General features: G+C 37.4%; 1 protein-coding gene across 2 annotated transcripts in view; it reads left to right on the top strand.

Annotated features, from left to right (window-relative positions):
* Positions 1-22,961, top strand: part of SLAIN1 (SLAIN motif family member 1) — a 66,507-nt gene that overhangs the window by 5,766 nt on the left and 37,780 nt on the right. For both annotated transcript variants that reach the window (XM_033177481.1, XM_033177482.1), the window contains exon 2: positions 14,663-14,802. In XM_033177481.1, coding sequence (XP_033033372.1) covers positions 14,663-14,802 — 140 coding nt within the window. The remainder of the gene's footprint in view (positions 1-14,662; positions 14,803-22,961) is intronic.

Here is a 22,961-nt window from a genome sequence, read left to right as displayed (position 1 = left end):
TTAGAGAGAACTAAAGGTTTGTTGATTGTGCTTATTAGTGTTGATGTTTCAGCTTTCCTTAAAATAAAACTTGCAGTGATTGAAGGCTCTTAAAATTATTTGTCTGAAAATTACCACATATTACTTTTCAGTGGCAGGTCTAAATATATATATATATATATGTGTATATATATATATACACACACAGACACACACATAAATAAAATATATACTTGTATATATGTATGGCTGTACCATTTGTTGTTTGTACTATCTGCAAAAGGATGACTTTGGAACCAAATATATTGAGAATAACTGAGACTTTGTTTTCTAGACAATTGTCATACTTCATTGGAAACATTCAGGGTTATCATGGGCTTTGTGTTATTTTTGGTCTCCCAGCGTAGAATGTGATGTGTATGGAAAAGGAGGGGTTCTGTGAGAAGGATAGTAGTTTCTGGTGTGTGTGGTTTGGAAGCAATTGAAGAAAAGTTAAAGAAAATTAGAATGACATTCCAAATAGTAGTTTGAAATGTATATTTCAAACATAATTTGAAGAATTCTGAAAATTTAGATCAGGACTTTTCAGATATTCTTGCCAGAATTCAATATACCCTTAATGAAACTACTGAAGTTGAAAAAATCTTTATAAGTCACTAGAATGTATGATGCACTAATGATGGCAAGATAGGATATTGTAAATGTTACTTGCATTCTAATGACAATGAATAAAATGATTTTTAAAATGACTCTTTAGAAGGTTAGAACTATATAGGAGAAATACAGATTTTTTTTTTTTTTTAAACCTTGCCTATCTAATTTTGGAGCTGTGTTGTACTCAAGGAGTTTTTAGCCACATGATCTCTATAACTAGTTTTTTGTATTATGTGCAAAAAGATGACTTTAGAACCAAATATATTGAGAATAACCGAGACTTTTTTTTTTTCTAGACAATTGTCATACTTCATTGGAAACATTCAGGGTTATTGTGGACTTTTTCTGTCTTTAAATCCCACTCTAGGCCAAGTCATAGAAACACTGGGCTCAAAGCTATCCTGCCCACTGGCATTAAGACAGAAGTGAAAATGATCACTTCTGTCTTAATGCCATACATTTGTATAGCACCTCAACAGTTTTATCAAAATAATATAATAAATAACATGTAAGTGGTTTTCAAAACTCCTTTCGTTAGGCTTGTTACAGGAAGCAGTCCTCTACTCCCTTTTCCTGCTGAGTCCTTCACATAGGCATCACTTTATACTCTTCTAGCGGTTTCTTTTTCCTAAACAGTCTTTATACTTTTATGATCTTAGACATCTGTGGACTTATTATGAAAGATGAAAACTTAGCTCTCTTCCTCTTACCCTCGACTACCATATCCATATTATTTTTCCTTCTCATGATGGTTTTTATGGTTTTTCTTTTATATTTAATGTCTGCATTATGATTATAATTTACTAGCTGAGTCCTGTTAATTGCATATTAAACATGTATTTTCTCTGACCCCTTTGTTCCTCCAACAGTTAGTAATGGCCCTTCTTCTCCCCTCTTCACTTTCTTTAATTAAGTGTCAGAAATTATTTCCCTAAACACACTAAAGGAGCCATAAAATCCCTCATTAAGGTCATACACATTTGGCAATTTGTTAAATCTGCTTTTTAAAAAATTTATATTGTAGTGCTATCCCCTCTGAAACTCTTAATCTCATTGCTCTAGTTTTTACTGTTTGCCCCCTAGGCTGGATGCATACTGCTATTGCCATGGGAACTCTTTCCGTTTCTTGGCTAAGGTGGATTCCCTTCTTCTTAAGTCCTTTTCCTTTGTATTTCAGTTATTCTTTTAGGTGGCGCAGCCTTCAGTAGCTTTCTGAGAAAGGAGACCTGCATGAGAGGCACACTTTGAGATCCCGCATATTTGAAAATGTCATTGTTCTGCCCTTACATAAGATTCATAGTTGGACTGGCTATAAAAGTCTAAGTTAACCTTTCCCTCATGTTTGAAGGCATTTTTCCATTTTGTTCTAGCTTCTGTTATGTTCTAGTTATTGAGTGTACTGTGTTTGGGTATCTAATCCTTTTTGACTTTTTCTTTTGCTTCCTTTATCTCTAGTATTCTAAAATGTCATGTTGTACCTTGGTATGGGTTAATTTATTTGGTATACTGGACATTTGTGCACACTTTCACTCTAGAATTGCATGGCCTGACTTCCACTCTGGATATTTTCTTGCTTTTTTTTCTCTCTCTCTCTCTTCAGAATAACTTTCCAGTTTCTTTCTTTTTTTTCTTTCTTTTTTTTTTTTGTAGAACTTGTAACAGACAGATGTAGGTCATTCTATCTGGCTTAATCACTTGATTTGCTTATCTGTCTTATCCCATTGCTAATCTGTCTTTATTTTCTTTTCAGGAGACTTCTTCAACTTGATATTCCAAACTCATTTATTGACTCTTTTGTTTTTGCTATGATAGTCTCATTTCCCAAGGATGAATAAACTGTTTTTTTTTTTTAATATCCATGTGTATGTGTGTGCTTGTGTGTGTGTGTGTTTGTGTGTGTGAATATAGCATTTTCTCTTAGATGGTATAAATTATACTTGTCTTGAAATTTTCATCTGTTCCCTGCATTGTTTTTCTCTTTGGTTCTCTTTACCCCCTCTACTTTTAGTCTCAGTGTTTCATGTAAAAGGAATATTTCACATATTTGGTGTCACTGGTTGTCTGTTCATACCCAAAGGAGATATTGAAGCCGATCTAAAGCTCTCCATGGATGGAGCTCCTTGGTGCAGTTTACTAGTGATTGGATGGGTAGCCAGCCCACATTCAAGTATCTGTAGGTCTTCTCTTGGATTCATCCTTTTCTCTAGGCATAAACCTTCTATACTTCTAGGAGATGTAAGCAAGGCAGTCATTTCTAGGTATATAAAGAGAGAAATGGGACCAGAATTCTAATGAGTCAGCATGTGGACTTCCATTTAATGTTTGGTTAAGTAAGGTACCTCATTTCTCCTTCAGCTAAGTTTGGTGTGTCTGAAGTCAGGGCTTCTCTGGATCAGCTTATTCACATAGCAGAGTCTCTGGTCTCAGGTTAAGATGAAGAGCGGGGGAGGGGGGGTAGGACTGGCTGTATGGAAGGGGATTTGGGATTCCAGTTGCCCCTAGGTAGACTTTCAACTGGATTCACTGCTTTTAGTGTGATGATCATCCCTACCTTCTATGAAATGCAGAGTGGGAATGAGATATAGTACCAGACGATAGGAATTGGACTATGGAGTATGAAAGAGAAATCTCCATAAGTGAACATGGCATAGTGGGTCACTTAGAAACTGAATGTGCCTGTAGAAATGAGCAGCTTTTGAATATGGTGTGAGGCTATGTGGACAAAGGAAATATTTGTATCACATAGACCCTAAGTAATTGAAGACACCTTACTGTGGTGTTCTCCTACAAACACAAAAAGGATTCTATCAAAAAAAAGTGAATGGGAGTATCTGGAGTCCAGGGTCAAGCTGGTTGGAGGAAGCTTCCTAGCAGCAGAAGAGATCAGCAGTTCTCCCATAGGATACTGGAGGTAACAGGCAGAGCAGTGCTTTAGGTAGCAGCTTCAGGTGGTAGCTGAGAGGGATTTAAAAACAACAGGCACAAGCTCAGACGGAAACATGAATTTTCCCAGCAGAAGTTGACAGACACCTCATACAGGAGAGCTCTGGCTTGGCATCTGGCAGATACCCCTCTGGAACAAAGCTTCCAGAGGAAAGAACAGGCCGCAATCTTTGCTGTTCTGCAGCTGCTGCTGTTGATACCCAGGCATACAGAGTCTGGAGTGGACCTCAGGAAAGCCCCAGCAGACCTGTAGCAGAGGGGCCTGACTGTTAGAAGGAAAACTAACAAACAGAAATAAATGGCATCAACATCAACAAAAAGGACGTCCACACAGAAACCCCATCCAAAGGTCACCAATATCAAAGACCAAATGTAGATAAATCCATGAAGATGAGGAATGAATAGTGCAAAAGGGCTGAAAATTCCAAAAATCAGAACACCTCTTCTCCTCCAAAGGATCACAACTTCTCGTCAGCAAGGGAACAAAACTGGACAGTGAATGAATTTGATGAATTGTCAGAAATAGACTTCAGAAGGTGGGTAGTAACAAACTCCTCTGAGCTAAAGGAGCATTTCCTAACACAATGCAAGGAAGCTAAATACCTTGATAAAAGGTTGGAGGAAGTGCTAACTAGAACAACCAGTTCAGGGAAGAACATAAATGACCTGATGGAGCTGATAAACACAACACAGGAACTTTGTGAAGCATATATAAGTATCAGTAGCCAACTCAGTCAAGCGGAAGAAAGTATATCAGAGATTGAAGATCACCTTAATGAAATAAAGCATGAAGATAATATTAGAGAAAAATGAATGAAAAGGAATTAACAAAGCCTCCAAGAAATATGGGACTATGTGAAAAGACCAAACTTACATTTGATTGGTGTACCTGAAAGTGACTGGGAGAATGGAACCAAGTTGGAAAACACTCTTCAGGATATTATCCAGAAGACCTTTCCCAACCTAGCAAGACAGGCCAACATCAAATGTAGGAAATACACGGAACACCACAAAGTTACTCCTCGAGAAGAGCAACCCCAAGACATATCATCATCAGATTCACCAAGGTGGAAATGAAGGAAAGAATGTTAAGGGCAGCTGAAGAGGGGTTACCCACAAAGGGAAGCCCGTCAGACTAGCACCGGATCTCTCTGCAGAAACCCTAGAAGCCAGAAAAAAGTGAAGGCCAATATTCAACATTCTTAAAGAGAAGAATTTTCAACCCAGAATTTCATATCCAGTCAAACTAAGCTTCAAAAGTGAAGGAGAAATAAAATCCTTTACAGACAAGCTAATGCTGAGAGATTTTGTCACCAGCAGGCCTGCCTTACAAGAGCTCCTGAAGAAAGCGCTAAATATGTTGTTGTTGTTGTTGTTGTTTTTGAGACAGAGTCTCGCTCTGTCACCCAGGCTGGAGTGCAATGGTACCATCTCAGTTCACTGCAGTCTCTGCTTCCCAGGTTCAAGTGATTCTCCTGTCTTTGCCTCCTGAGTAGTTGGGATTACAGGCGCCCACTACCATGCCTGGGTAATTTTTGTATTTTTAGTAGAGGTGGGGTTTTGCCACGTTGGTCAGGCTGGTCTTGAACTCCTGACCTCAGGTGATCCACCAGCATCGGCCTCCCAAAGTGCTGGGATTACAGGTGTGAGCCACCACACCTGGCCTTGGAAGCAGTAAATATGGAAAGGAAAAACCGGTACCAGCCACTGCAAAAACATACCAAATTGTAAAGACCATCAACACTATGAAGAAACTGCATCAACTAATAGGCAAAATAACCAGCTGGCATCATAATGACAGGATCAGATTCACACAGAACAATACCTTAAATGTAAATGGGATAAATGCCCCAATTAAAAGACACAGACTGGCAAATTGGATAAAGCGTCAAGACCCATTGGTGTGCTGTATTCAGGAGACCCATCTCACATGCAAAGACACACGTAGGCTCAAAATAAAGGGATGGAGGAATATTTACCAAGCAAATGGAAAGCAAAAAAAAAGAGCAGGGGTTACATCCTAGTCTCTGATAAAACAGACTTTAAACCAACAAAGATCAAGAGACAAAGAAGGGCATCACATAATGGTAAAGGGATCAATGCAACAAGAAGAACTAACTATCCTAAATATATATCCACCCAATACAGAAGCACCCAGATTCATAAAGCAAGTTCTCAGAGACCTACAAGGAGACTTTGACTTCCACACAATAATAGTGGGAGACTTTAACACTCCACTGTCAATATTAGATCAACGAGACAGAAAATTATAAGGATATTCAGGACTTGAACTTAGCTCTGGATCAAGTGGGCCTAATAGATATCTACACAGCTTTCCACTCCAAATCAACAATATACTTTATTTTCAGTGCCATGTCACACTCATTCTAAAATTGACCACATAATTGGAAGTAAAATTCAGCAAAGGCAAAAGAATGGAAATCATAACAAACAATCTCTCAGACCACAGTGCATCAAATTAGAACTCAGGGTTAAGAAACTCGCTGAAAACTGCACAATTACGTGGAAACTAAACAACCTGCTCCTGAATGACTACTGGGTAAACAATGAAATGAAGGCAGAAATAAATAAGTTCTTTAAACCAATGAGAACAAAGACACAATGTACCAGAATCTATTGGACACAGCTAAAGCAGTGTTCAGAGGGAAATTTATAGCACGAAATGCCCACCAGAGAAAGCAGGAAAGATCTAACATCAACATCCTAATATCACAATTAAAAGAACTAGAGAAGCAAGAGCAAACAAATTCAAAAGCCAGCAGAAGACAAGAAATAACTAAGATTAGAACAGAACTGAAGGAAATAGAGACACAAAAAACCCTTCAAAAAATCAATGAATCCAGGAGCTGGGTTTTTGAAAAGATTAACAAAATAGACCACTAGCCAGACTATTAAGAGAAGAATCAAACAGACACAATAAAAAATGATAAAGGGACTATCACCACTGATCCCACAGAAATACAAACTACCATCAGGGAATACTATAAATACCTCTACGGAAGTAAACTAGAAAATCTAGAAGAAATGAATAAATTCCTGGACACATACACCCTCCCAAGACTAAACCAGGAAGAAGTCGAGTCCCTGAATAGATCAATAACAAGTTCTGAAATTGAGGCAGCAATTAATAGCCTACTAACCAAAAAAAGCCCAGGACCAGATGGATTCAGAGCCAAATTCTACCAGAGGTACAAAGAGGAGCTGGTACCATTCCTTCTGAAAATATTCCAAACAATAGAAAGACTGGGGCTCCTCCCTAACTCATTTTATGAGGCCAGCATCATCCTGATACCAAAACCTGGCAGAGACACAACAACAAAAAAGAAATTTTTAGGCCATTATACCTGATGAACTTCGATGTGAAAATCCTCAGTAAAATACTGGCAAATTGAATCCAGCAGCACATCAAAAAGCTTATCCACCGCGATCAAATCGGCTTCATCCCTGGGATGCAAGGCTGGTTCAACATATGCAGATCAATAAATGTAATCCATCACATAAACAGAACCAATGACAAAACCACATAATTACCTTAATAGATACAGAAAAAGCCTTCGATAAAATTTATCACCCCTTCATGCTAAAAACTCTCAATAAATTAGGTACTGATGGAATGTATCTCAAAATAATAAGAGCTATTTATGACAAACCCACAGCCAATATCATACCGAATTGGCAAAAGCTGGAAGCATTCCCTTTGAAAACTGGCACAAGACCAAGATGCCCTCTCTCACCACTCCTATTCAACATAGTATCGGAAGTTCTGGCCAGGGCAATCAGGCAAGAGAAAGAAAGAAACAGTATTCAGATAGGAAGAGAGGAAGTCAAATTGTCTCTGTTTGCAGATGACATGATTGTATATTGAGAAAACCCCATCGTCTCAGCCCCAAATCTTAAGCTGATGAGCAACTTAAGCAAAGTCTCAGGATACAAAATCAATGTGCAATAATCGCAAGTATTTCTATACGCTAATAATAGACAGCCAAATCATGAGTGAACTCCCATTCACAATTGCTACAAAGAGAATAAAATACCTAGAAATACAAGAGATGTGAAAGACCTTTTCAAGGAGAACTGCAAACCACTGCTCAAGGAAATCAGAGAGGACACAAACAAATGGAAGAACATTCCATGCTCATGGATAGGAAGAATCAATATCAAATGGCCATACTGTCCAAAGTAATGTATAGATTAAATGCTATCCCCATCAAGCTACCATTGACTTTCTTCACAGAATTAGAAAAAACTACTTTAAATTTCATATGGAACCGAAAAAGAGCCCATATAGCCCAGACAATCCTAAGCAAAAATAACAAAGCTGGAGGCATCATGCCACCTGACTTCAAACTATACCACAAGCCTACAGTAACTAAAACAGCATGGTACTGGTACCAAAACAGATATATAGACCAATGGAACAGAACAGAGGCCTCAGAAATAATCCACACATTTACAACCATCGGGTCTTTGACAATCTGACAAATACAAGTAATGGGGAAAGGATTCCCTATTTAATAAATGGTGCTGGGAAAACTGGCTAGCCATATACAGAAAACTGAAATGACCCCTTCCTTACACCTTATACAAAAATTAACTCAAGATGGATTACAGATAGATTAAAGATTTAAATGTAAGACCTGAAACCATAAATAGCCTAAAAGAAAACCTGGACAATACCATTCAGGACATAGGCATAGGCAAAGACTTCATAAGTAAAACACCAAAAGCAATGGCAGCAAAACCCAAAATTGACAAATGGGATCTAATTAAAGAGCTTAGGCAGCCTACTGAATGGGAGAAAATTTTTGCCATCTATCCACCTGACAAAGGGCTAATATCCAGAATCTACGAGGAACTTTAACCAATTTACAATAAAAAAAAACCCCATCAAAAAGTAGGCGAAGGATATGAACAGACACTTCTCAAAAGAAGATATTTATGTGGCCAAGAAACATGAAAAAAAGCTCATCATCACTGGTCATTAGAGAAATGCAAACCAAAACCACAAGGAGATACCATCTCACACCAGTTAGAATGGTGATCATTAAAAAGTCAGGAAACAACAGATGCTGGAGAGGATGTGGAGAAATAGGAAGGCTTTTACACTGTTGGTGGAAGTGTAAATTAGCTCAACCATTGTAGAAGACAGTGTGGCGATTCCTCAGGGATCTAGAATCAGAAATACCATTTGACCCCATAATCCCATTACTGGGGATGTACCCAAAGGATTATGAATTATTCTACTATAAATATACGTGCACATGTACGTTTATTGTGGCACTGTTCACAACAGTGAAGACTTGGAACCAACCCAAATGCCCATCAATGATAGACTGGATAAAGAAAAAGTGGCACATATACGCCATGAAATACTATGCAGCCGTAAAAAAAGGATGAGTTCATGTCCTTTGCAGGGACATGGATGAAGCTGAAAACCATCATTCTCAGCAAACTAACACAGGAACAGAAAACCAAACACTGCTTGTTCTCACTCATAAGTGGGAGTTGAACAATGAGAAGACATGGACAGGGAGGGGAACATCACACACCGGGGCCTGTCAAGGGGTTGGGGGCTAGGGGAGGGATAGCATTAGGAGAAATACCTAGTGTAGACAACAGGTGATGGGCGCAGCAAACCACTATGGCACGTGTATACCTATGTAACAAATCCTGCACGTTCTGCACGTATATCCCAGAACTTAAAGTATGGTAATAAAAAATAAAATAAGGAAAATTGGTGAAAAAAGTATTGAGGTAGGGAAACTCCACAGTTGACTAACTAGTGGCTTATTTCTGTCGGGGCTGTGGTGTTCATGGCTTTTTACATGCATAGTAGATGGCAGCTATGAGTTTCTCATCTTAAGAACACTGAGGGCTGCTCATGGTAGCTCATGCCTGTAATCCCAACACCTTGAGAGGCTGAAGCAGGAAGATCGCTTGAGCCCAGGATTTTGAGACCAGCCTGGACAACATAGGAAGACCCCATCTCTACAAAAAAACTTAAAAAATAAAATAGCTGGGTGTGGTGGTGCATGCCTGTGGTCCTAGCAACTCAGGAGACTGAGGTGGGAGGATTACTTGAGCTCAGAAGGTCAAAGTTGCAGTGAAGTGTGTTTGTACCACTGCACTCCAGCCTGGGAGACAGAGCAAGACCATGTCTCAAAACAAAACAAACAAAACCACAAAACAATGATTCTTTATCTTGTGACTTTTAAAAAACTGCTTTATTGGAATATAATTAATATGTAAACTGCACTTAAAATGTACAATTTGATAGACTTTAACATGTATAAATACCCAGGAAATCATGACCACAGTTAATGTGTAGTGAACAGATTTCGACACTTGAGGTTTCCTGTGGCCCCTTGTTTTCCTTATTCTTTCCCTCCTGATCCTTGCTACTTCCAACCCAGGCAACCCCTGATCTGTTTTCTGTCAGTTTAGATTAGTCACCCTGACTGGAGTTCAGTGGCGCAATCTCGGCTCACTGCAACCTCTGCCTCTTGGGTTCAAATGGTTCTCTTGCCTCAGCCTCCTAAGTAGCTGGGATTACAGGTGCATGCCACCACGTGCAGCTAATTTTCATATTTTTAGTAGAGATGGGATTTCACCCTGTTGGCCAGGATGGTCTCGATCTCCTGACCTCGTGATCTGCCCGCCTTGGTCTCTAAAATTGCTGGATTACAGGCATGGTACATTTTTTATAATTTTATATCAGTAAAGTCACAGAATATGTACTCTTCTATTTGTTTGTTTTTGGCTTCTTTCAAGCTAGATAGTTATTTTGAAATTTGTGTTATTACATGAATCAGTAGTTCATTTTTATTGTGGGAGCTGTTAGATTTCATCATTGTAACCATGGCTTGTTTATCCAGTCATCTTTTGATGAGCACTTGGGTTGCTTTTAGTTATGACAAATAAAACTGCTGTGGGCATTTATGTTTAAGTCTTCATATGAACATGCTTTCATTTCTCTTGGGTAAATACTTAAAACTTGAGTGTCTGGAACAGAGAGTAGGTACAGGTTAACTTTTTAAGAAGCTGCCAAACTCTTTTCCAAAGTGGTTTCACCATTTTTCATTTCCATCACCAGTGTATGAAGTTTTCAGTGGCACCAAATCTTCCTTAACACTTGCTATGGCTAGTATTTTTCATTTTAGCCATTCTAATAGGTATGTGGTAGTATCTCATTGTGGTTTTAGCTATTTTCCTAATGACTAATGATGAACATCTTTTCATATAGCTGTTTGCCGTTAATAGGTCTTCTTTGGTGAAATGTGTAATCGAACCTTTTGTCTATTTTTAAAATTGAATTGTTTACTATTTGTAGTTTCATGTTTTCTGCATAAAAGTTCTTTGGTAGATAGATGATTTGCAAATATGTCTTTCCCAATTTGTGGTTTATCACTCATTGTTTTAGCAATGTCTTTCAAAAAGAAAAGTTTTTAATTTTGATAAAGTCCAATTGATATTTTTTTCTTTTATGGATCATATTTTCAGTCTTATAAATTGTATCTAAGAAGTATTTGCAAACTCAAGGACACAAATACTTTTACCTTTGGTTTCTTATAAAAGTGTTATAGTTTCAAGTTTTACATTTGTCTGTGCTCTATTTTGAGTTAGTTTTGGATATTGTTTGTACTGTGGATCAAAGGTTTTTTTTTTTTTTTTCCCGCATATAGATACCCATTTTGTTCCAGCACCATTTATTTAAAAGACTATCCTTTAAATTGTATTTTACTAAAAATCCTCCATATATGTGTGGTTTTATTTCCAGGCTATTTTTTTGCACTGATCCGTTTATTTTTATGCTACACTAAACTGTTTTCATTACTGTCATGAGCTTCAGTCAGTGGTATAGCTCTCCATTTCTTTTTTAACATTTGTTTAGCTATTCTAAGATCCTTGCATTTCCATATGAATTTTAGATCATCTACATTTCTACAAAAAACGCCTGCTGGAATTTCAATTGAGATTTTGCAAATTATGTGGACCAATTTAAGGAGAATTGACATCTTAATATTTAGTTTTCTTAGGAAAATGGCATGTCTCTCCAGTTATGTCCTCTTTAATTCTCAGAATGTTTTGTAGTCTTCAGCGTTCAGGTCCTACACATCTTTTGTCAGATTTATCCTTAAGCATCTTATGGTTTTTTGTTTTAAAATGCTATCGTAAATGAAAAGTGAAATTTTAAAAATATGAATTTGTTTGTTGTTAATATATATAAATATACGATTGACTTTCCTACATCAATCTAGTATCTTATAATCTTGCTACTAAACTCACTTATGCTATTATCATTTTTGTAGATTCTTCAGATTTTTTTTACATAGATGATCGTGTCATCTGTGAATAAAGACAGATTTACTTCTTTCTTTCCAATGTAAATGTTTTTAATGTATTGCCTGATTGCATTGGCTAGGATCTTCAGCAGAGTGTTCAATAGAAGTGATGAGAGCCAATGTCTGTGTCTGTTTTCTGGTATCACAGGCAAAGCATTCAGCCTTTTACCATTCACTATGCTGTTTTTGTAGATGCCTTCAATCAGGTTGAGGATGTTTCTTTCTGTTTCTGATTTGATGAGAATTTTTATCAGGAGTGGATGTCAAATGCTTTTTTTTTCTATTGATATTATATACTTTTTCTATTTTAGTTAATCTGGTAAGTTATATTGATGCTTGAATTTGTACTGACTTTTTATTTCTGATATAAATCCCACTTATTAATGGTGAAGTATGCTAATGGTGAAGTTAGACTCAATTTACTGAAATATTTAGACTTTTTACATCTGTGTTCATGTGTGATACTGGCTGTTAGTTTCTTAATTTGTAGTGTCTGATTTTGGTATCAGGGTAAAACTGCCCTAATAGGATGTGTTAGGATGTATTCCCTCTTCTTCTGTTTTTTTGGAAGAGTTTGTGAAGAACTGATGTTTTCTTTAAATATTTGGTAGAGTTTAGCAGGAAAGTCTTCTGGTCCCAGACTTTTCTTTGTGAGTAGTTTTTTATTTTTATTTTTAATTACTTCTCTAGCTATTTACTTTAACTCATTTGTATGCCCATGTTTAAGGTGCATTTCCCATAGGAAGCATATAATTGAGTCTTTTGTGAGACTCTCCCCTCCCTTTAAATATAAGGAAAAACTTGCCTGCAAGTCCATCAGATGATTTTCCCTCAGTTTCTTTTGGCTAGGATTGTATGTGGGGCTTGGGCCTAAACCAGTCATAGGCAAAGGGGAACAATGAAAATACCGTGATTGGCTTAGCCCAGTGCCTCTCAAGATGTAGTCTCCAGACCAGTAATATTAGCTTTACCTGGAAACTTCTTAGAAATCCAGATTGTTTGACCCTATGCATCAAATTTAAGGGATGTGGTTTAGCAATTTGTCTTAACAAGATGTTTAAGTAATTTTGAGACATGAGACATTGAGAATAACTGGCCTAGACTAGCCTATACTTGTGAGCAGGGAGAAGTAGCCTGTACCCGACAGTTTAGGGTATGTTCCTAGGAAGTAGAAGGGATTATTACCTACATAGGTAAGTGATAATCTTGCCATAGTAGGACTGAGGTGGGGCCCAAGAATATGAATTTTTAACTGATGTACTCTTGACGGAGTCACGACTGTGCAACACACTCTAAGGAAAAAAATAATATATTGGACTTACAGTTAAATCCATTGAGATCTATATTTTAGAGTCCTCATCTGTAACTGGAGTGAGCAAACTGTCCCAAGGGCAAATCAGAGCTGTTGCATGTTTTGTATGGTGGGTAAGATATGTTTTCATATTTTTAAATGATGAAAAAAAAATAAAAAGCATGGAAAACTATGGGAAATTCAACTTTCAGTGTCTATAAATCAATTTTAAAGGAACATAGCTATGTTTATTCGCTTACATATTGTCTAGGATGCCTTTGGACTGGAATGGCAGCGCTGAGTAGTTGTGACGAAAATCATGTGGCTTACAAAGCCTGAAATATTTACTTGCTGGCCCTTTACAGAAAACGTTTGGCATTCCCTGGTCTATAAGAATAATTTACCAAAGAATAGTGCATTCCCCAACCGGCTTGGATAACTGATAGATTAATAGGTGAACGTTTTGTCTAGAACAGTAAAAGTGTGAATAATGAAGTATGTTATTTCAAGAATATGTGCATATTAGAATTGTGGTAGCTTTGTTGGAAGGAAGATTACTTTAGATTTATAATTAATGTAAGCTTATAATAGTGAGGTGTCATGTATTAGAGCCAGCAGTTTCAGGGAGGTAATTCACCCTTCCCCCTTTTTTAGTTAACTCTTGCTTATTCCTCAAGATAAACCTTTTCGTGTAGCCCTATCACTGAAAATATTCTGAAATCTACATTAATATGACATATTATTGAGAGAAGCTTTTTTATAACCTGCAGTGCTTCTGGGTAGTTATTTTGCATACTACCCATTACTGTGTAATGGTGTAGGTGCTAAAAGTGAACTCTTCCTAAAACATATCTTTTAAAGCTCTTTGTTTGGCTTTAATGAAAAAGAAGCATATACCAAGGTTAGTATAGATTTGAGACAGGAGAAATATGTGATTATGTAAGGGCTCAAAGAATCAACTGACTGGCTTTTACGGGTATTTAGACTTATTTTTAAAAAATACACAAGATTTGCCTTATCATATCATGTTTACCTTCATTAGCCCAAGTTTACAAAAGATTCTGTTGCCAAAGAGAAAGATGAAAATGTTTATTTCTTGACATGTCAGTAGAGATAGTAAGATCATGATAGTGCCTTTTTAGGGCTAGTTTAGTCAAAAAAAAAGGAAAAGCCCTTGATCTCTGATGCTGAAACACACAGTTAGGGGGAAAAATTGTTAGACCTTTTTTTGGAAGTTCTCCTCACCAGGCTACAGGAAGTGTCATCTTCTATTTGGGGATATTTGCCTGTTAAAAACTATTTCTGATACTTTGAAGTGATCAAATATGAGTTGTGTTTCTATGGAAATTGTTAAATACATGTTGCTTTCCCCAGAGAGAGGTACTCTCTGTGTACCTATATCATACCTATAATGTAGATTTCTTTTTTTAAGGTTATACGTTGGCTCTTCAAAGACGTTCACCTCATCAGAGAAATCCCTGACTCCTTTGCAATGGTGTAGACATGTCCTAGATAACCCAACTCCTGAGATGGAAGCAGCAAGACGTTCCCTGTGCTTTAGACTGGAGCAAGGTAATTGTGAATGTGTATATTTACATTCTCCAATTCTTGTCACTCTCTGTGCTACTTTTGTTGCTGGTTTTGGAATAAACATTTCAATGGAAAATTCTTACCCTGAGGTGCAGCTGTTGCATGCAATTAGCTTCACATGTATTACACATCAAGCTTTCTCAATGTAGGATGTGTTTAGTTTTGTGCTTATTTTTAGCCATAATTTTAGTTTGCTTTGGTTTATATTGCAGTGTAGGAACACACATTTTATTTTATTTTATTTTTCTGTTTGCAAATATACCAGTCAATAAAATGGTCAGTTTTCAGTGCTCTGGGGTCAGTAACAAGGTTGTATGGCTGGCTTCTAAGGCAGAAAACAGGGTTTCCTGGGGATCTGAGTACTGACCTTATTGAATGCCTTTAACATTTAGTTGGATGTATAACTGGAAGTGCTAACCTTTAAAAACTAAGAAATCTTCATATTACCTGTAACATTAATTAACTTATGGAGCCTAACAGAAGTTTAAATTTTAAAAAAGGGCAGTTGGAAAAACAACAAAAGTAAGTGAGTGGTACCTTGCTGTTTGATGCAGGGAACTACTTGAAGCTGTAATTATGTAGGCTTTTGACTTGTCTGTTAACCTCTGGGCATCTGTTTCATCCTCTGGGAACACTGTTTCTATTCCATAGACCACCTGCATCCAGATCATACATGAGCTTGAAAGTACAGATTCCAGAGCCTCCAGATTGAAGAATCATATTGTCTGAGGGTAGGGTTGGGGAGTCTGCATTGACAGGTTCACCAGTGTGATTCTCATGTACACTGATACTTGAGAACACTGCCCATGAAGGCCTTCGAGGATAACGAATAACATATTTGGACATAAGAAAAAGTATAATAGATAATGCTTCTAGATCTCTTAATTCTGTAACATTCATTACCTTTACATTCTTGACATCCTTCATCTTATTCAGTCTAACTGAACTCAGCTTTAGAGGTGAGAAACACTCAGTTTAGAGAAGTTCGCAGTGTTACAAGGCAGAATGATACTCGGGGACGGAGTCAAAGCCAGGGTCTCTCTGACACCAGAGACTCCATACTTAACCAGTATTCTGTACTGCCGTATTGGCATGGTCATAAGTAAATATCAACAGAAATCTGTTTTAAATACTTGGAAGGTGGGATGAAATAGTGTATTTTATTAACATTTTAAGTAAAATGAAACGGGTGGCTTAATAATGGAAAGTTGAAGAGCAGTGTAGGGACAAAGGCATGTTAGGGTTAAAACTTTGGTGATAGATGCTTATCTAACAGAGCAACCATCTCAGAGTTGGGGGCTCTAGTATTCATTCTGTTCCCATTTACCTCAGTGATCTAAGAAAACTGATACGGTTTGGCTCTGTGTTCCCAGCCAAATCTCATCTCCATTTGTAATCCTTATATATAGGTGGAAGGTGACTGGATCATGGGGGCACTTTCCCCCATGCTGTTCTCAAGATAGGGAGTTCTCGTGAGAGCTGATGGTATTAAGTGTGGCACTTCCTCACTCTTTCACTTTCTCCCTCTCCTGCCACCATGTAAGGACGTGCCTTGCTTCCCCTTTACCTTCCACCATAATTGCAACTTTCCTGAGGCCTCCCCAGCCGTGTGGAACTGGGAATCAATTAAGCCTCCTTTCTTTATAAATTACCCAGTCTCAGGTAGTATCTTTATAGCAGTGTGAGAACAGACTAATACACAAACCATTAAATCCCTTTGTACTTAACTCTTTGAAGGGTTATATAGACCATTCCTAAGTCTCCTTACTTAATCCTTGAGTCAGTGACTTATATCTATATTTTAATATAAGAATTTGGCTCAATAATTTGAAGTAAAATTCAAATTGAATTCAGAATTACAGCCCTTTATGTCAGGGGTCAACAAACTCTTTTTGAAGGAAGACAGTTAATATTTTAGATTTTGTGGGCTACATAATCTCTGTCATGACTGTTCAACTTAGCCATGCCCAGAAAACAATTATCAATGCAGAAATTAATGAATGAAGATGTGTTCCAATATAACTTTATTTACAAGCACTGACATTTGAATTTTGTGTGGTTTTTCACATGTCACAAAATGTATATATTTTTCCCAAATATTAAAAAAATATAAAAACCTTTCTTAGCTGGTGAATTATTATAAAAGCAGGAGTGGGCTGGATTTGGGGTACCTTCGGCCTTACCCACCCCAGCCTTACGTCATTTGCACACTAGATAGATTTACATATAAGGTTAGATTTTTTTTTTTCTAAAAATAGAAGAGAAACTTAAGTATAAATAATCCTAATTGGTGGTTGCTGTTGAGATATTAGACTAAGTGCTTCATTATCCGATTTTCCTTTCATTGATGTGGAGCTCAGGCAGAATCATGAGGTCATGAGGATGTGAACTGGAATACTGCAGTTTTGTTCATGATGTAATTTATTTAAACGTCCTGTAAAAGCTTAGAGAACGAGTTTTTCAAAACCAAAATTAGTCTTTTACTTAATTTGTATATAAACTCAAAACTTCTTTTGCTGTGAGACTAAATGTTTTTATTCCAGAGATCCATAATGCATAATCCTGTTGAGATGAGAAGTAACCAATTAGGTTGTTTACTGGAGAAAATTCTCTTTTTTAAAAAATTCAACTTATATTTTATAAAATATGTCTATAGTTTAAAAAATAGTCTTACAACTGTTATAAGACAAATATCAAATCGCTGCCTTAATCTGTTATGGCCCTTTTATTTCCCAGATGTACTTAAGAAAAGCTCTTTGTTTTGGTTTTACTGTTTACTTCTCTTTTTAAATTCCATGTTTATATGGCTATTGCTTTGAATTTTTCATTTTAAACATTATCCATTGGCTTTTGACTTTAGATGGTGAAGATTTAATTCCTTTACACCTCACTCCTATATTATTTCTCTGCATGTCCTTCCTGTGTAACCTTTTACCAACTTTGGGGGACATCAGTATTTATTATGATAGAAAGTTATATTCAAGCTATACAATATTTTATCATTCCTTTTTCCATCTAACTTTTTTGTTTTTGAGACAGATTCTTGCTCTGTGCCCAGGCTGGAGTGCAGTGGCCCAATTTCAGCACACTGCAACATCTGCCTCCTGGGTTCAAGGGGTTCTCTGGCCTCAACCTCCTGAGTAGCTGGGATTACAGGTACACGCAACCATGCGTGGCTAATTTTTGTATTTTTAATAGAGATGTGGTTTCCCCATGTTGGCCAGGCTGGTCTTGAATGCTTGATCTCAGGTAATCTACCCACCTCGGCCTCCCAAAGTGCTGAGATTACAGGCGTGAGCCACTGTGCCCAGCCCATCTAGCATTTTTTTAAAGAATTAATTGGAAAAAGATGCTTAGTTTTGTTGTTGTTGTTGTTGTTGCTGTTATAATTTATAAGACAAGGTCCTTGTCATTAATTTATCCCCAAACTCTTCTCATGAACCATCCGCAGTATGAGACACATAAATCCAAGAATTTTGTTTTGTTACTGTTCTTCGGGCAGTGCCCTGCTCTCTTACTCTAATTGGAACTAGTCATCTTTAGCCTCTGAAGAGCCGTCATGGTGGGACTTTACTTTCCTTATCCTGGGAATTCCTGTGGCCCCTCTTCAGTGCTATATTACCTGCTTCTGAGATACAAATACTTTCCTTTCTATTCCATTAAAAGAAAGGACTATTTCTGCATTTGCTTTTTTGGGAGAGTAGAGGGAAAAAAGATATGTGGGAGGTAAATTTTGAGAACCTCCTGTGTTTGAAAACGTTTTTATTCCTACTTTCACCCTTATGCAGGATTGTTCTTTGGGCTAGGTATAGAATTCTAGGTTAAAAACCATTTCCCACAGAGTTTAGAAGGCATTATTCCATTATATTTTAGCTTCAGGGTTGCTTTTGAAGTCCAGTACCATTCTCATTTCTGATTCTTATTTGTGACCTTTCTGCCTAAAATAACATGAATATTTTAGAATATTGTCTTTTATTCTTGGTATTCTGAAATTTCATTTATTTTGTGTGTGCTAGAAACTTTAGTTCTGCAAAATTTCTTGCATTATTTCTTTGTATTCATACCCCTCTGCCCTTGTTTTCTCTATTCTTTCCAGATACTCCTGTGGATCAGAGTTGCCTGGATTGATGTTCAAATTTTATATTTTTCTCTCTCGCTTTCTATTCTTGGTTTTGTTGTTGTTGTTGTTGCTCTACTTTCTTAGAGATTTAAAAAACACACATCTTCTAAACTCTTCTGCTGCATGTTGAGTGACTTCTATGTACCAGGTACCATTGTAGGTGATGGAGATGCATCAGTGAACAGCACAGACATTAAGTCTCTGCCCTCGTTAAGCTTACCTTCTAGTATTCAGATTTTCACTTAGTCCTCCAGATCTGTAAGGTACTTTTATTTGTGTTTGTATCCTTAAATCTAGTGGCTTTCTGTTTCAGTTTATTCAGGTAATGAAGCCTGTCTTTGATAAAAGTAGGAGAGGAGCAGTTGCCTGAGCAGGCAGGGTGGGGAGCTGGAGGGTTTCAGTGCTTTCCTGTAGATTTTCAGTTATCAGGTTTTTTTCACTTCACCACAGAACTCCCTACCCGCTGTGGTACTTCGCACCTGTGATTCCAGAACCTTGCCAGGTCCTTATTAGTTTCTTTTTGCTCTAAGGCCATAGAGCAGAGGATGTCAAAACCCAAGTCTGTTTCCGCTGTTCATTTCTAAGATGTTGTGACCATCCCCGGTGTGATAATTGTCTCCTGTCCCGTTCAGTCTTCCTATGGGCTTACACGAGTTTGAGTTTAACTCTTACTGTAGTGTGGTTTTATAAGAGAATAGGGAGGAATTCATAGTTAATCCCCCATATTGAAGAAGACTTATTGGCTTCCAACTAAGGGGGTCCTTTGTCAATGATGGTTAATTGACAGATACCAAAAATTATGGTTTTGACCCACACTTTATTCATAACATAGTATAAAGATTTAATTGGAATAATACGAGCTTTCCGTATTTTTGAAGTTTCAATAATTCTCTAATAAAGCATTTTTCTTTTTGTTTAGACTTAATTTCTCCCTTGGGCAGTCAGCACTTTTGAGTAACAGATATTACTGAGTGTTTTCTTTGAGACTAGGTTGTTTCTTTTCATTTGAATATAAATTGCCCAAGGGAATGGACTTTGTGTTGTTGAGCACCAGTTCTCTAACTCCTAGAAGGGTACCTGACACAAAATAGTTGCTGTTGCTAAAATAAATGAATGTTTTAATTTTTTTTTTAATCCAATGTCACTATTACTTCTGTTTCAGTTTTGGTTTTGAATAATTAAAATGGGTTGGGGTCCTTGCAACATTTCCTTATTAGCCACCTCTGACATTCAGGGCATAGACTAGCATCAGTTGAAGTATCAGCTTGCAGTATTGCTTTCCTATTCACAAGCATGTTTACTTTAAAACAATCAGTTTCTATTTATCTTACACATTTTGTTCCAAGGTGATTAATTGAAGTCCTTAGGAGTTATACATCTCCCTCTATATACACAGAAATTAAAGACACTTCACTAAGAAATTCACAGCCATGAGTAGGAGTGATGAGAGGTAAACAAAGGATAAAGCTACCCTCTCCTTTTTACCCTCTTCATCTCTGCCTTGTGCTTTTGTCTCATACTCTTAACTCTTTCATTGACAGATAGGTAGAAGTTCCTTAATATGAGCCTGGAGCTTCAGATGAGATGCTGCTTATGTAATATTTGAGCAAATATTTTTGAAACTTGGTTCCTCTTTTTTGACCTTCATGTTTTGAAAAGAAAATTCTTCAGAAAGTAAGATTAATTCCCGTCTAGGAAATGTGGAGAGGGGCATAGTTGTGAGGAGCCAGAATGTTTCTGGTGGATGGAGCTGGTCTTAAACCCTCTTCTACCTTATTTCCTCTTTACCCTAGGCCATTAGCCCAGGCTGTTTTCTTGGCTGCAAGTTAGCCACGGTGGCAAGTTAGCCATCCCTCCTTGTTTATGGAGTAAGCATACCCAGGAAGCCATCTGAGTAAGGGTTTGTCAAGGTTGGTTTCTGTAGGTCCATCTGGCTGCATTTCTCCCAAGATTGTCTCTAACTGCACAATTGCTAATGAGCTCATCTGGATTGTAACTTCTTGCAGGTCCCAGTCCTATTTCTCTTCTTGCTGCCTACCTTTGTGATTTCATAGAGTCCTCAAAATGCTTTCATGATGTATCTGACAACTTTTGACCCTGGATCTAGATAACAAAACTTGCTAAGTTATGAGAGAATGTATGGGACATAGTTAAACCTTGTCTTGAGATTGTGAGAACAAGCTTATTAGAATTCTGCCCTTCGGCAGAAAGTTTTTTTCTGAAGAAAATGAAGGAAAGGGATTTTTATAAGATTTAATTTTGTAGGGAGACAGCACCTACATTATCACTGTTTTTAAAATACTGCTAAAAAATACGTTGTCTTCACATCCACAATTTTGCAAATGGTTAAATATTTTTTAAAAGATACAATAAGATAGTTATTTTTAGTGTGTATAGTATATTCCTACATATGACTAATGTGTATCTAATGCCCCTAATTCTTATAGGGAATATTAATTGACTTGGATCTAATAAACTTTTTTTTTTTTTTTTTTTTTAAACAGGGTTTTATTCTGTTGCCTAGGCTGGAGTGCAGTGGTGCAATCACGGCTCGCTGCAGCCTTGACCTCCCTGGGCTCAAGTGACCCTCCCATCTTAACTTCCCAAGTACCTGGGACTGCAGATGTGTGCCACCATACCTGGCAAATGTTTTTTTTTTTTTTTTTTTTTTTGAGGCGGAGTCTCGCTCTGTCGCCCAGGCTGGAGTGCAGTGGCGCAATCTCGGCTCACTGCAAGCTCCGCCTCCCGGGTTCACGCCATTCTCCTGCCTCAGCCTCCCAAGTAGCTGGGACTACAGGCGCCCGCCACCTCGCCCGGCTAGTTTTTTGTATTTTTAGTAGAGACGGGGTTTCACCATGTTAGCCAGGATGGTCTCGATCTCCTGACCTCGTGATCCGCCCGTCTCGGCCTCCCAAAGTGCTGGGATTACAGGCTTGAGCCACCGCGCCCGGCCCTGGCAAATGTTTTGTAGGGGTGGGATTTTGCCATGTTGCCCAGGCTGATATTGAATTCCTAGGCTCAAACAATCTGCCCACTTTGGCCTCTCTGTGCTGCGATTATAGGCATGAGCCACAGTGCTTGGCCCTAAGAAACTTTTTATTATAAATTGCAAAACTTATTATCCTCTTTTCCAAGCTGATCTTTTAATACTCAAATTTTACAATTTATAAAGTCTTATGTATCGTGTAGTCAGCACAGTCAAGTTACTTAAGTTTTCTCAGCCTCTTTTACATTTGTATTTATTTTGTAGTGTTGTTATAAGGAAATAGATATTTGTAAATTAGATTAGATAATGGCTCAAATATTAGGTCTCTCCCTCTTGTATTTGAATAGTGTAAATGGCTTTTTTGGATAATCTACAGAAAGTAATGTTAAAAGTGAAATAACATTGCTAGAAGTTAAATCTCCTGGCATCTCTAAATCTGCAGTCTGCTAGTATAAAGTTAACTAATAAAGTCTAAAATGGAATAATCTCTCTTTTTTTCCCCCCAAAACACTGGCCACTTATTTGAGTATGCAGTCTTCAACAAAGCTCAGTATCTTGGCTGGTTTTCCTCTTTTGAAGATGGTCCTCACAATGTTTGCTTTCCATTTCGAGGCACCTTGTTTTGTGAACTTTTTATTTAGTTGTTAATGTATGTGCCTTTTTCGAAATAGATTAAGCACCTGAAGATGAAGGTCTGTACCTAAAATTGATTTTTGAATCACCAGTGCTTAATACATTTTTCAGCATGTTTTAAGTACTGAATTTTTTTTTTTTTTTGTAATTGACTAATTTGAGTATGTTTAAATTTTTTAAGTTGGCCAAAACAAAACAAAACAAAACAAAAATTTTCATTGAACATTTGGTGTTGTAAATGGCATCCTACTAGCCAAGCCAAAAAAAACCTAAACAAACCAAAACAGAGTGGTATTCATTAAAGTGTTAGTTCTGAGCGTGGGGGTTTCAGTCTGTTTTGTTCATTGCTGTGACCCTTTCTGTGCCTGGAATAACTCCCGTTGCACGGTAGGTGTTGCATGG

The sequence above is a fragment of the Trachypithecus francoisi genome, unplaced genomic scaffold, assembly GCF_009764315.1.
Source record: "Trachypithecus francoisi isolate TF-2019V2 unplaced genomic scaffold, Tfra_2.0 Lachesis_group18, whole genome shotgun sequence".
Classification (NCBI taxonomy): Eukaryota; Metazoa; Chordata; class Mammalia; order Primates; family Cercopithecidae; genus Trachypithecus; species Trachypithecus francoisi.
The sequence above is the reverse complement of the archived record's forward strand: the minus strand, read 5'-3'. Positions and strand labels throughout refer to the sequence as shown.